The sequence below is a fragment of the Neopsephotus bourkii genome, unplaced genomic scaffold, assembly GCF_033783945.1.
Source record: "Neopsephotus bourkii isolate Nb327-2 ecotype Australia unplaced genomic scaffold, CSIRO-AGI_Nbou_v1 NB_1624, whole genome shotgun sequence".
NCBI classification, from domain to species: Eukaryota; Metazoa; Chordata; class Aves; order Psittaciformes; family Psittacidae; genus Neopsephotus; species Neopsephotus bourkii.
In genome coordinates, this window is record NW_026902099.1 from 7,166,557 (window position 1) to 7,178,834 (window position 12,278).

Sequence of the window (12,278 nt, forward strand, 5' to 3'; positions counted from 1 at the left end):
TCTTGCGGAGCTGTGTGAGATTATACACAGTTGTTAATCAGGTTTGTGTGGGTCAGACCTCACTTCCTAGGGCTTTATTTTTCATCTGATACCGTGTCTGAAAGAGTGATCTCTCACTAAGGACCTAAAATGCCTCATAGCACGTAATTTTTTTCCACTTTACTATCAAACAGCAGTAAGAAAAAGGTAACTTTTTTATACTAGCACTTTCCATTGATCTGACTAGTCATGTAATACAAAGATAATGATGGGAGGTTTAGGTTTGTTTGCAAGTATGAAAAAGGTGAAGAAAAATGATTATTTGATGACAGCTGCTTTCTTTTTAAAATACGACCAGATAAGTACATATAGAAAAGTTAAAGGACTCATTTTCTGTCTCTGGCTTGCACACTGAATCAAAGAAGAGGCCCGAAGGTACATCTGTACAAAGTAATTGGCACTCAGAGAGAAAATGGTTAGCTTTCTAACAGTGCATTGGGGTCAAAATCTTTTTTATAATAATAATATAGTAAGACACTTAATATAACCTTGAAATCAGGAACTTTTAGAAGAGGTTAGGTGAAATACACAGTGCTATAGCAACCATAAAGCAGGCACATTTCTTATTGTTCTTTTTAAAATTCAGCTTTTAATAAGTAGAATGGGTGATCATTTTTTTGTTAAACTGCATATTTAACTAGACTTTTTAAATTAAAAAGTTGGAAATGTCAAGGTAGCAATAGAAAACATGAACAAATAACTCTGATTTTTTTTTCCTAAACAGTTCATTTCCTATAATTTTTAGAAACAATTAATCCCTTTATTTCAATAAATATAGGGTAACCACACATAGAACTTGTAAAAAGAAAACCAGAAATGTCTAAGAAATAATACTAAACAAACACCATTCTGTATTAAAGTGCTATATGACCTAAACATCTTTAATGTTACATTCTTCTCAGTATTGGGAAGCTTCTTTTTTTGTTGGGCTGGTTTGGGGTTTTTTGTTTGTTTTTTGAAAGTATACAATAAAAAATATGCAGTTATCTAATCCTCTGTGGCATATAATTATTATGTGCTTGTGAAACTTATGCATGGTATGGTGTTGAACAAGGGCAAGGAAGGCTCATATTTATATGAAAATAGCTGCACTAAAATAGATCCCTAACAGTGACTGAAGCTAAAGTAATTAGTTCTTTAAAAATTTGTATTCTTGTCACAATTTTCTTCTATGAGAATATACAGAAATTTTAATAATTCTTTCCTTTTATATTGCTAGACACTGACATGCAGCATTTTGTCATGTTTTCCATAAAAACATAGAGACATAAGTGACAATGATGATTTACTAGAAGACTATTAGATTAATTTATTAGTTTATTTATTATTATATTAGATTATTTATTTATTATTATATTATTTTATTTATTTATTAGATTAGATTATTATTAGATTTATTTATTATAAATCAAAATAACCACTGTTTATTGTATCTAGGGGTAGGATACATGTTGTTGCAGGAATTCAGTTAAAATACCTCCTCTTTCTTCTTTCAATAGAACATTTTATAGCAAACCCTGTGTAAACTGCATGAGCCATTGCAGCATGACCAGATATTACTTTAAAACACTGAGGACTGTTCTGGATGCTGCAATAAAGCCAAGTGTTCTCTAGAAACAGCTGAAGCTCTTTAAAGGCAGTAGAAACGCTGATTTAACAGAAATTAATCAGGATTAAATAATGTTTTGAAATAACTTTAGGGTGATTTTGTTTGCAAATAAAAGTTAAAAGTTGGGGAAGAATGCAAAATTTAAAGTTCTGATGCAAGTCTTTTAGAAAATGTAAAACTGATGTGGATATATTTTTAAGGATTGTTTAATAGTATTTTTTCTCATATTCTGTATAAACATTAAACATCTGAGCTTGCAGAAATATTCACAAGCAGTAGGGAAATATTGATCTTCAGCTGCTAAACTGATGTTATAGATTCATGACTTGCAAAATCATTTTGCTTATCCAAGTTGTTTGTATATTTGAGTTCAAGTGTTCCTCAGTCTCTCTTAAGCATTTTGCAGGGATGATGGGAGGGAAATCTCACCACAATTTAAAAAAAAAAAAAAAAAGCTTAGTTAGAACAGCTATGCAGTAGTTGTGGTTTCCCAAGGCTTATGTTTTTCTCCCTGCTGCTGTTTGGAAGCTCACTGTGCTGTTTTTTTTTGTCATACTGGGAGGAGAGGCAATCAAGGCTCTTCTGGTTTACATTTCTACATCAAAAATCAATTACTGTTTTTTTTTCACTATGGATTCACTCAAGAACTAGTTTTGTAGTGGAAAGGAGTATGTACTTTGTTCATGTCTGTGACGTTATGCCATTCTGTTCTCATCAGACTTTGCCCAAGCAAGCCTTCAGTATACCCCTGAATATATAATTATTATTCATGGTCAAATCATACTCATGTTATTCAGATGGTTTTTAGCAAACTAATTAGCTTTCTGTCTCTTTACTAGTAGAAGTTTTTTAAAGTGTATGCATGTTACATAAGAAACAGGGTAAATAGTCAAACTGTGGTTCTCTCACATTAAATTGGGAAAACTGACCACCCAGGAACTGTGTTTTAATGTCCATGATAATGTTCCTCAGCATTACCCAAATGTTATCTTCTAGCTTACAATTAATTACTTTAAAAATTAATTATTTTATAGTGTTTGTTTATTTTGTATCAGGTTTTGAATCTGTAGCAGGCTTTGGATGTATTGTTGTTTTATAAACTTGTTTTCCATAATAGTGGTAACTCAGCACTGCAAAGCTTCCTGACATTTATTCCTTTTAGCAAGAGGGCTATTATTAGATCTAGCTTCCAGTGCCATCAGCATTAGTCAGATATAAGTCATTCTATAATAAAAAGTTTATGTAATGCATATAAAAATATATGCTTCTGTTTTTTGCTTCATTTAAAAGCTGTAAGTGGGAAAATCTCAAAATGTTGAGGGGCTTTTTGCCTTTCTCTTTCAGGGTTGGTTTAGCCCAGGTCAAGTCTTCGTGTTAGATGAATACTGTGCTCGCTACGGAGTGAGAGGCTGTCACCGCCATCTTTGCTATCTCAGTGAATTGATTGAACATTCAGAAAATGGTTCTGTCATTGATCCAACCTTGCTCCACTACAGTTTTGCATTTTGTGCTTCTCATGTTCATGGTAACAGGTAATTTAATGGTATATTTTTAAATTCATATCTGTAGGAGCAAGTATTTATAGACTCTTGCATTCACCAGGTAGGGAAGTTGCACACAACAGAAATCAGTCCATGAAAGTTTCTTCGGGGTACTGAAGGTTTTATAGAGATTACTATTAAAACGTAAAAAAAACCTCCTTTCAGTTTGTACTGTCTTATTGCAGTGCATTTTCTTGGGCATTGTATAGACAGGCTGATTAAGGCTAAAGGATATCATCCTGTTAAAATTGCTCATCACCTTCTGATCAGTGCCTAACCCATCCCAGAACAAGTCTCCCAAGCTTACATACTGGGCATGACATGCTGTGGTATGGAATACCGCTTTGGTTAGTTTGGCTCAGCTGTCCTGGCTGTGCTCCCTCCCTGCTTCTTGTTCCCCTCCTCACTGGCAGGATGTAAGACTGAAAAGTCCTTGATCGGGATAAGCACTGCTCAGCAACAACTAAAATACTGGTACATTTTCAGTCAGGTCCTTACCCAGTTTGAACCTGTCTTATTTCAGTGTAGTTATATCTGTAGTCTCTTGTCATCCCCTCAGTAGCATCTGGGGACTGTCATTCAGACCCCTAGACATCACCTATTCTCCAGGCTGAACAAGCCCAGCTCCCTCAGCCTCTTCTCAAACAAGTGCTCTGGCCTCTGACTGTCATGGTGGCTATTCACTGATCTTGCTTCAGTTTAGGGCAGGCAATCTGTCAAATTAAGGACAACATGCATTTATACCCTGCTGTACGCATTTAACCTGTAGAAATATGTTTAAAAAAAATCAAAAATAACAAGAGAAAATGCGATAGATCTCCTCATCTCAAGTGAACCAATCCTGCCGCTAGAAGAAAATCTGCTCATAGTTCCAAAAAGTAATTACTGTGATGCTGTCAGTAAGTCTCCGAAACTGAATCCTGGTAGGAATCAGGGGAGAGAGAGGTTTTCTTCCCAACATGTATGCCTAGGTTGCTTTGCAACCAGTCATAGAGGCCGTTTTACTTTCCTTAAGCCAGTCAGGAAGGGGCAATCCTTAAAAAGGATGTAGTTTCCTTCACAGGCTCTGACAAAGCCTCATCTATGAAAACCCCAGCTGTTTGTGACCTCAGTGATTTGCGGGAGATTAACATTATGTAATTTTTCATAATAATATCCAAAATTAAAAAGTTTTTGAATGTGCCTGAAATACTTTCAAAAATCTTAACAGTCATACTGGTAAGTTAGATTTTCTGGCATTTACATGGTAACCTGTTCTTCATAAAAGCATGCTGCTTTTGTCAATTTCTGAAGAACCTGACACATTCATATTTTCTATTGAGTCTAAGTCTTTGTTGTTTCTAGCCTTTTTATTACTGGCTTCAACCTAACAAGACAAACATAGAGTGATAATTGCTCAAACTTATTTCAAGAATTCAAAAGAAAGGTAGATACATTTCATTTTATTTCATAACTTAAGTGAAGGACAACAGTGCGTGCATTGCATGAAAATATCTTAGGGAGCACATCATTTACACAGTCGTAAGCACTCTGTATTCTGTCTATTTCTTCTGTACAGATATTCTCTGAATAGCATTATGAGTGTTTTTGGAATAAAAGAAGTGTTGAACAGAGAGGGTCTGACTAGAACCAATATATTGTAAAAAGGAAAAAAAAAGAAACATGAAGAAAGAAGAAAAGTAAGTCAAGGACAGAAGCAGACACACTGAGGATGACAGACACACATACGCACATAATATATCCACTCATTCATCTGCTGCAGCACTAAGAAATAGTAAAGAGGAAAAAGGAATTTCACAGACAATGCATGACAGGCCAAAGTTCTAGGCTGATCCCTAGCATTATACATCTCAGTTTTATAAGTCATGCTGAGAGTTAGAAAGACCACAGAACAAAGAGCTTTGTACTCTGGGCATGAAGTATTTAATTTATATTTCACCTTTGCTTCACAGAGGGATCTTAGACCTTACACTAGCCTGAGAAAGATCATCAAAAATGATCTCGAAGTCAGGTGATGGAGAAACATGTGGAAATGCAGCTGTATCCATAGTTCAAATTTTCAATTTATTTTAGCATGAATTTTAGGGTAGCGGGCAGTCTAGTGACACCCGTCAAATGATCAGATAAAGGTGTCACTCACCTTCATTTCTGAAAGTCTGGTGAGGAGAGACTCAGGCACAAACCAGAGCACATCTAAAAAATATACCAGGGTCATACCAGCACATATGCTGAGCACACCAGTGAGTACATCTGATTTGCTGAACAAAACTGGTGAGGAAGCAGTTTCGTAAATGGACCCCAAATGTCCCTTAGTTATGGGCACTCTTTTAAGATCCCAGGCATGGTTGTGGGACACTACGAAAAAATACTGGGTCAGTTTTTTCCACCCTTCTTATGTCTCCAGAACTCTTCTGTTGAATTTTTAACCTTCAGCTATCCCCTATGCTCTTTTGCTGCACCCTAGGATTGCAGATAGGAACTCTGTTTCATGCTGCAGGCTGTAATGCTCTTGCAGGCTGTAACACAACAGCCATGGTTTTATTTCAAAACATCTGGAATAAACACTTAGGAGTAAATTGTCCTAAAGTTTCAAGGATATTATGGAGCACAGAGAAGACCTGAACTGAGCAGCAGACCTTGCTACCTGCTCTCAGGACCAGGGAACGTTTCCCTTTCCTAAGATGAAGATATAGGTAACAAGTTCTGACAAAGTTATCAAGCATACTGGTACTTAGTGTATGTCTTGCACTAATGTTGTTGGTTTGGGAACAGTAATGTTTATGCAGGAGTGAACACAATGTGCTGAGTCCTAGACTGAGGAATTCAAGCTTCAATCATGCGTTTCCTTTCCTGCTGGGAAGAGCATTACAGCTGGTCTAACTGCTTATGTTTAAGAGGTATTTCTGCTTTTGTGGATGACATTCTCAAGAAATTCTCTTCCCAAATAGCTAAAAAAGGAAAATATTTTAATAAAAGAACAGCCTTGTTGTTTAAACAAAACCACTTTCTTATTTTTGAATCAACTGATTACTTTTTCTCCAGTAAATAAAATCAGCTTTCATTGGCTGTGCTTCTGGTGCTATGTAACTTTGCAATACCATCTCTTTTGGTTCCTCTTCACAATGTTTTTCTTCCAAAATATTCCACAATATGGTCCCCATCAAAGTAATTAGTTCACGAGTGAGTTTCTTGCACTGCAGTTATGCCTACACTTGTATATCTCTGGTGAAAGTGAAATGGGCAGAACAAGGAACTGTAGGATATTCCTGAATGCTGACATTTCGGTCTAAACAGTCCAGGTGGGAGCTATTGTTTTCTTCCCCATCACGTTCACTATTGTCTACTTTTCATGCTGTGACTTCTATTCAGTCCCTCTTGTCTGAAATGGATGCTGGTGGGTATCACAGGAAGTGCAAAGTGACTTCTTTCAACCTGCTGAGTACAGCCTGAATTGAAAGAAATCAGAATTCAAGCATATTCCCTGGTTATACCATTTTCTATTCAGAAAGAAAGCTGATTTATTGGAAGTTCATATATAGAATCATAGAAAAGTTAGGGTTGGAAAGGACCTTAAGATCAAGTTCCAACACCCCTGCCATGAGCAGGGACACCTCACACTAAACCATGTCACCCAAGGCTCTGTCCAACCTGGCCTTAAACACTGCCAGGGATGGAGCATTCACAACGTCCCTGGGCAACCTATTCCAGTGCCTCACCACCCTTACGGTAAAGAACTTCTTCCTTATATCCAGTCTAAACTTCCCCTGTTTAAGTTTGAACCCATTACCCATTGTCCTGTCTCTACACTCCCTAATGATGAGTCCCTCCCCAGCATCCCTATAGCTCCCCTTCAGATACTGGAAGCCTGCTATGAGGTCTCCATGCAGCCTTCTCTTCTCCAGACTGAACAGCCCCAACTTTCTCAGCCTGTCTTCATATGGGAGGTGCTCCAGTCCCCTGATCATCCTTGTGGCCCTCCTGTGGGCTTGTTTCAATAGTTCCATGTCGTTTTTATCCTGAGGACACCAGAACTGTACAGAATACTCAAAGTGAGGTCTCTAGAGAGCAGAGGGGCAGGATCACCTCCTTTGACCTGCTGGTCACTCTCCTTTTGATGCAGCCCACGATACGGTTGGCTTTCTGGGCTGCAAGTGCACACTGCCGGCTCATGTTCTTTTTATCATCGACCAGCACACCCATGTCCTTCTCCGCAGGGCTGCTCTGAAGCTCTTCTCTGCCCAACCTGTAGCTGTGCCTGGGATTGCTCCAACCCAGGTGTAGGACCTTGCACTTGGCATGGTTAAACTTCATGAGGTTGGCATCAGCCCACCTCGCAAGCATGTCAAGATCCCTCTGGATGGCATTCCTTCCCTCCAGTGTACCAACTGAACCACACAGCTTGGTGTCATCGTCAGACTTGCTGAGGGCACACTCAATCCCACTGTCCATGTCACTGACAAAGATGTTGAACAAGACCAGTCCCAACACCTATCCCTGAGGGACACCACTCATTACTGGTCTCCAGCTGGACATTGAGCCATTGACCATAACTCTTTGCATGCAGCCATCCAGCCAGCTCTTTATCCACCGAGTGGTCCACCTATCAAATTGATGTCTCCAATGCAGAGACAAGGATGTCATGCAGGAGAGTGTCAAGCGCTTTGCACAAGTCGAGGTAGATGACATCAACTGCTCTACCCCTGTCCATCCGTTCTGTAGCCCCATCATAGAAGGCCACCAAATTGGTGAGGCAGGATTTCTCCTTAGTGAAGCCATGCTGGCTGTCACCAAGCACCTTGTTGTTTTTCATGTGCCTATGCATGCCTTCCAGGAGAATCTGCTCCAAGATTTTGCCAGGCACGGAGGTGAAACTGACTGGTCTGTAATTCCCTGGGTCATCCATTTTCCCCTTCTTGAAAATGGAGGTTATATTTCCCTTTTTCCAGTCATCGGGAACTTCACCTGACTGCCATGATTTTTCATGTATGATAGATGGTGGCTTAGCAACTTCATTTGCCAGCTCCTTCAGGACCCACGGATGGATTTCTTCAGGTCCCATGAACGTGTGTAGGTTCAGATTTTTAAGATGGTCTTGAACCAGGTCCTCTCCGACAGTGGGCCCAAGTTCTTCATTCTCACAGTCCCTGTGTCTGCCTTTCAAGACTTGGGTGGTGTGGTCAGAGCATTTGCTAGTGAAGACTGAGGCAAAGAAGTCATTAAGAACCTCAGCCTTCTCCAAATACAGGGTAACCTGTTCTCATGATAGCTTCTGGAGGGGGCCTGCATTGTCCCTAGTGTGTCTTTTATGCACTACGTACCTATAGAATCTCTTCATGTTATCCTTAACATCTCTAGCCAAGTTTAATTCTAACTGGGCCTTAGCTTTCCTAACTCAGTCCCTAGCTTCCCAGACAACTTCCCTGTATTCTTCCCAGGCCACCTGTCCTTGCTTCCACTTTTTATAATCCTCTTTTTTCCTTCAAATTTTCCTCATGCTGTGGTTTAAGCCCAGCCATGCAGCTGCTCTCTCACTCCCCCCCTTCTTCCCCCCAGTCCTGGAGAGATAGGGAGGAGAATAGAAAGAATCTAACTCCCATGGGCTGAGATAAGAACAGTCCAGTAACTAAGGTATAACACAAAACCCCTGCTGCTACCACCAATAATAATAATGATAAGGAAAATAACAAGGGAAGTGAATACAACCACTCACCATCTGCCGACTGATACCCAGCCTGACCCAAGCAGTGATCTAACCCTTCCAGGTAACTGCCCCCATTTTACATACTGGGCATGACGTGCTGTGGTATGGAATACCTGTTTGGCTAGTTTGGGTCAGGTGTCCTGTCTCTGCTTCGTCCCGTCTTCTCCTCCTCCCTGGCAGAGCATTAGGCTCACAAAGTCCTTGGTCAGAGTAAACATTACTAACTAAACTAAACATTACTAACACTACACTAAAAACATCAGTGTTATCAACACTGTTCACAGGCTGAAAGTCAAAAACACAGCACTGCACCAGCTACTAAGAAGGAGAAAAATGACTGCTACTGCTGAACCCAGGAAACCTCAGTATCTCATCCATCCAAGGAGGTCTCTTGGCCCTCCTGCTGCACTTCCTTCTGGTTGGGATGAAACACTCGAGAGCTTGTAGCAGGTGATCCTTGAATATCAACCAAGAGTCTTGGGCCCCCCTGCCCTCTAAGGCTATATCCCATGGAACCTTACTAAGCAGATTCCTGAAGAGGCCAAAGTCTGCTCTCTTGAAGTCCAGGGCAGTGAGCTTGCTGCACGCTCTTCTCACTGTCCTGACGATCTCTAATTCGATCATCTCATGGTCACTGCAACCAAGGCTGCCCTGGAGCGTCACATTTCCAACCAGCCCTTCCCTGCTGGTGAGCAGGAGGTCAAGCATGGCACCTCTCCTTGTCGGCTCCTCTATTACTTGCAGAAGGAAGTTGTCTTCCACACAATCGAGGAACCTCCTGGATTGCTTGTGCTGGGCCGTACTGTCATTCCCCCAGATGTCAGGGTGGTTGAAGTCACCCATGAGAACAAGGGCCTGCGAGCATGAGGCTGTTCCTATCTGTCTATAGAGTGCTTCATCCACAGAGGCCCCCAGATCAGGCAGTCTGTGACAGATCCTCACAATAATGTCTCCCATTGCTGTTCTCCCTTTGATCCTGACCCACAAACTCTCTGTTGACAGCTCACCTGTCCCCAGACCAAGTTCCATACTCTCGAGCCTATCCCTAACATAAATAGCAACTCCCCCTCCATGCCTGCCAGGCCTGTCTTTTCTAAAGAGCCTGTAACTTTCCATTCCAACACTCCAGTTATAGGAGCCATCCCACCATGTTTCTGTGACGCCTGTTATATCACACCCCCCCATAGGTGTGCACACATCTCTAATCCCTCTTGTTTGTTCCCCATGCTGTGGGTGTTTGTATAGAGGCATATAAGCCAAGCTCCAGATGAAGAAATGAAAGTGCAAGTACAGAAACCAGTTTGTAGCCAAAGATAGTTTCTTTCTGTCTTCATTTTGAAATCTTCAAAGCATGTGTGTTTGCATAGAACAGTAGTCAAATTGAGTTAGGGTTCTTCTATGCTAGTAAACCATCTGCCTCAAGCATTGACCTGCTTGGAGTAAAAGAGCAAGCATATGCAACATTTCCTCTTAGTGGTCTTTCAGTCTCCAACTCTGCAGCTCAGAATATGCCTGTTCGTTAACCTGGAGTGATCATCTGTTTCAGGTACTTATCCATTGCACCCCTGAACCTGTGTAAGCCCTTTGCACCCTCAACACCTTTGGCAGCAAGTTCTTGCTTGAAGAACTCTTGCTTTGAACTTGACTCCTGCACATCTCATTTTATTCTCTGTTGGTATTGGGAGAGATGAAGGAGAGACAGAAAAAAAAAAAAAAAGATTAAAAAAATCCTTGTCTGTTGTCTCTTCACTATTTAAGATTCAAGAAGTATGAGTGAACCATGTGTTGAATATACTGGGTGGATATTTTCTGCTAATTCCTCACCCTTTTCTGGTAATCCCTAATGTTAACTTGCTTCTTTGAATGATACTAAACAGGGATATTTGCTTTGAATTATCCATTATAACACCATGATCTCTGTCCTGAATAGCAACTGATTTTTCCTTACCTTTATTTAAATACCTTGATCACTGTTTTCTGTTTTGTAGCTGCTTGACTTCGTAAGATCCTTCTATAATTCCACACTATGCCTTATAGATAGCATTACAATTACATTTACTATCACCTCATTTCTTACCTGTTTGCTAGATCCTTTGCAAATACCATAAAATAACACAGGTCTCAGCACAGATCCTTGCAGAAGTCTGCTGATAACCTCACTGCAGGTATTCACCATTTATTCCTACTCTCTTCATTGTAATTGTGAGACTTTCACTCTTAGTCATTGCTTAATTGCCTTAAAAGCTTTTGGTTAGGCATTCTGACAAAAGATTTTTTAAAATCTCTATACATCATATCAGTGAGGTCATTCTCATCCACCTGGTTTTGATCCTTTTAGAGAACTTCAAGAAGATCAGATTTCTATGCCATATAGTCTTATGCCTTACAGATGTCATCACAATAATATTTACCCAAGTTTCTTTAATTTTATCCATAAATATCATAGAATCATAGAATATTCTTATATTATAGTTCCTTCTAATTTTCTATGATGTATGTAAAGCTTACTGGCCTGTACCTCTCCTGCAGACCTTCTGGTTTTTAAATTGATCTCACATTTTTTACCTCCCATTCCTCAAGAGGAAGGCAGTTGTTGGTGGGAACTCTCGTGCAACCACAGGTAATTCAGTTCTGGCTCTGGCAACATACTGCTGTCCGTTTATCTAATCTGTTCTTTAAGCTTTTTCTTAGTTGCTTTAATTTTAAACAGATTCTGTGCTGAAAATAAGGTGGTGGTTTGGGGTTTCTTTTCCTGCAAACAAAAAAGGGTTCCAGCATTGAAGTCTTCTTAATTTCCTTCATAATAAACACCAGTGCAAAGAATTCATTTCACAGCTCTGCAATAGCCTTGCCCTCTCTGAGAGCTCCTTTTAGATCCTTGCCATCATTTGGCACTGTAGACTCTCTGATAAGCTTCTTGCTTCTGTTATGCTTGGAAGTAATATCTTAAAGTGTAGTAAATGAGCACATAAGAGAAATGAAACTACAGAAACTTCAGAGTGTGCTGCACATTCAGATATTTCTTTTCATTTTTCAATGTTTTGTGACAAGAACCATTTATTGCAATTTTACACTTAGTGTCAAGTGATAAAAGAATCAGAAATCATCTCTTTCAAATCTGAGACAAGGAACCTTGTAAGAATAAGGAAAATAATATTACATTGCTCTGACTCTTCTAATAATAATTTGTGGAGCTTCTGAAGAGATGTTTCCTTCTCTTCTGACTAAATCAGCTCTAGGATTAAAGTATCTTGCTGGCTTCTCCTTCATTTTATGTCCTTCATAAACAGTATCTAATAAGATTTAATCTAGAATTCCAGAACTCAAATAAGTAATTTCACCGTTTATCTTGCACATGGCCACCACCTGACATGAAAGGTTTTGTCCA

At 39.7% G+C, this 12,278-nt stretch overlaps 1 protein-coding gene across 11 annotated transcripts in view; it reads left to right on the plus strand.

The window, feature by feature from the left end:
* CADPS2 (calcium dependent secretion activator 2) overlaps positions 1-12,278 on the plus strand; it is a 318,224-nt gene that overhangs the window by 208,616 nt on the left and 97,330 nt on the right. For all 11 annotated transcript variants that reach the window (XM_061372989.1, XM_061372993.1, XM_061372990.1 and 8 more), the window contains exon 13: positions 2,993-3,180. In XM_061372989.1, the coding sequence (XP_061228973.1) occupies positions 2,993-3,180 (188 nt within the window). The remainder of the gene's footprint in view (positions 1-2,992; positions 3,181-12,278) is intronic.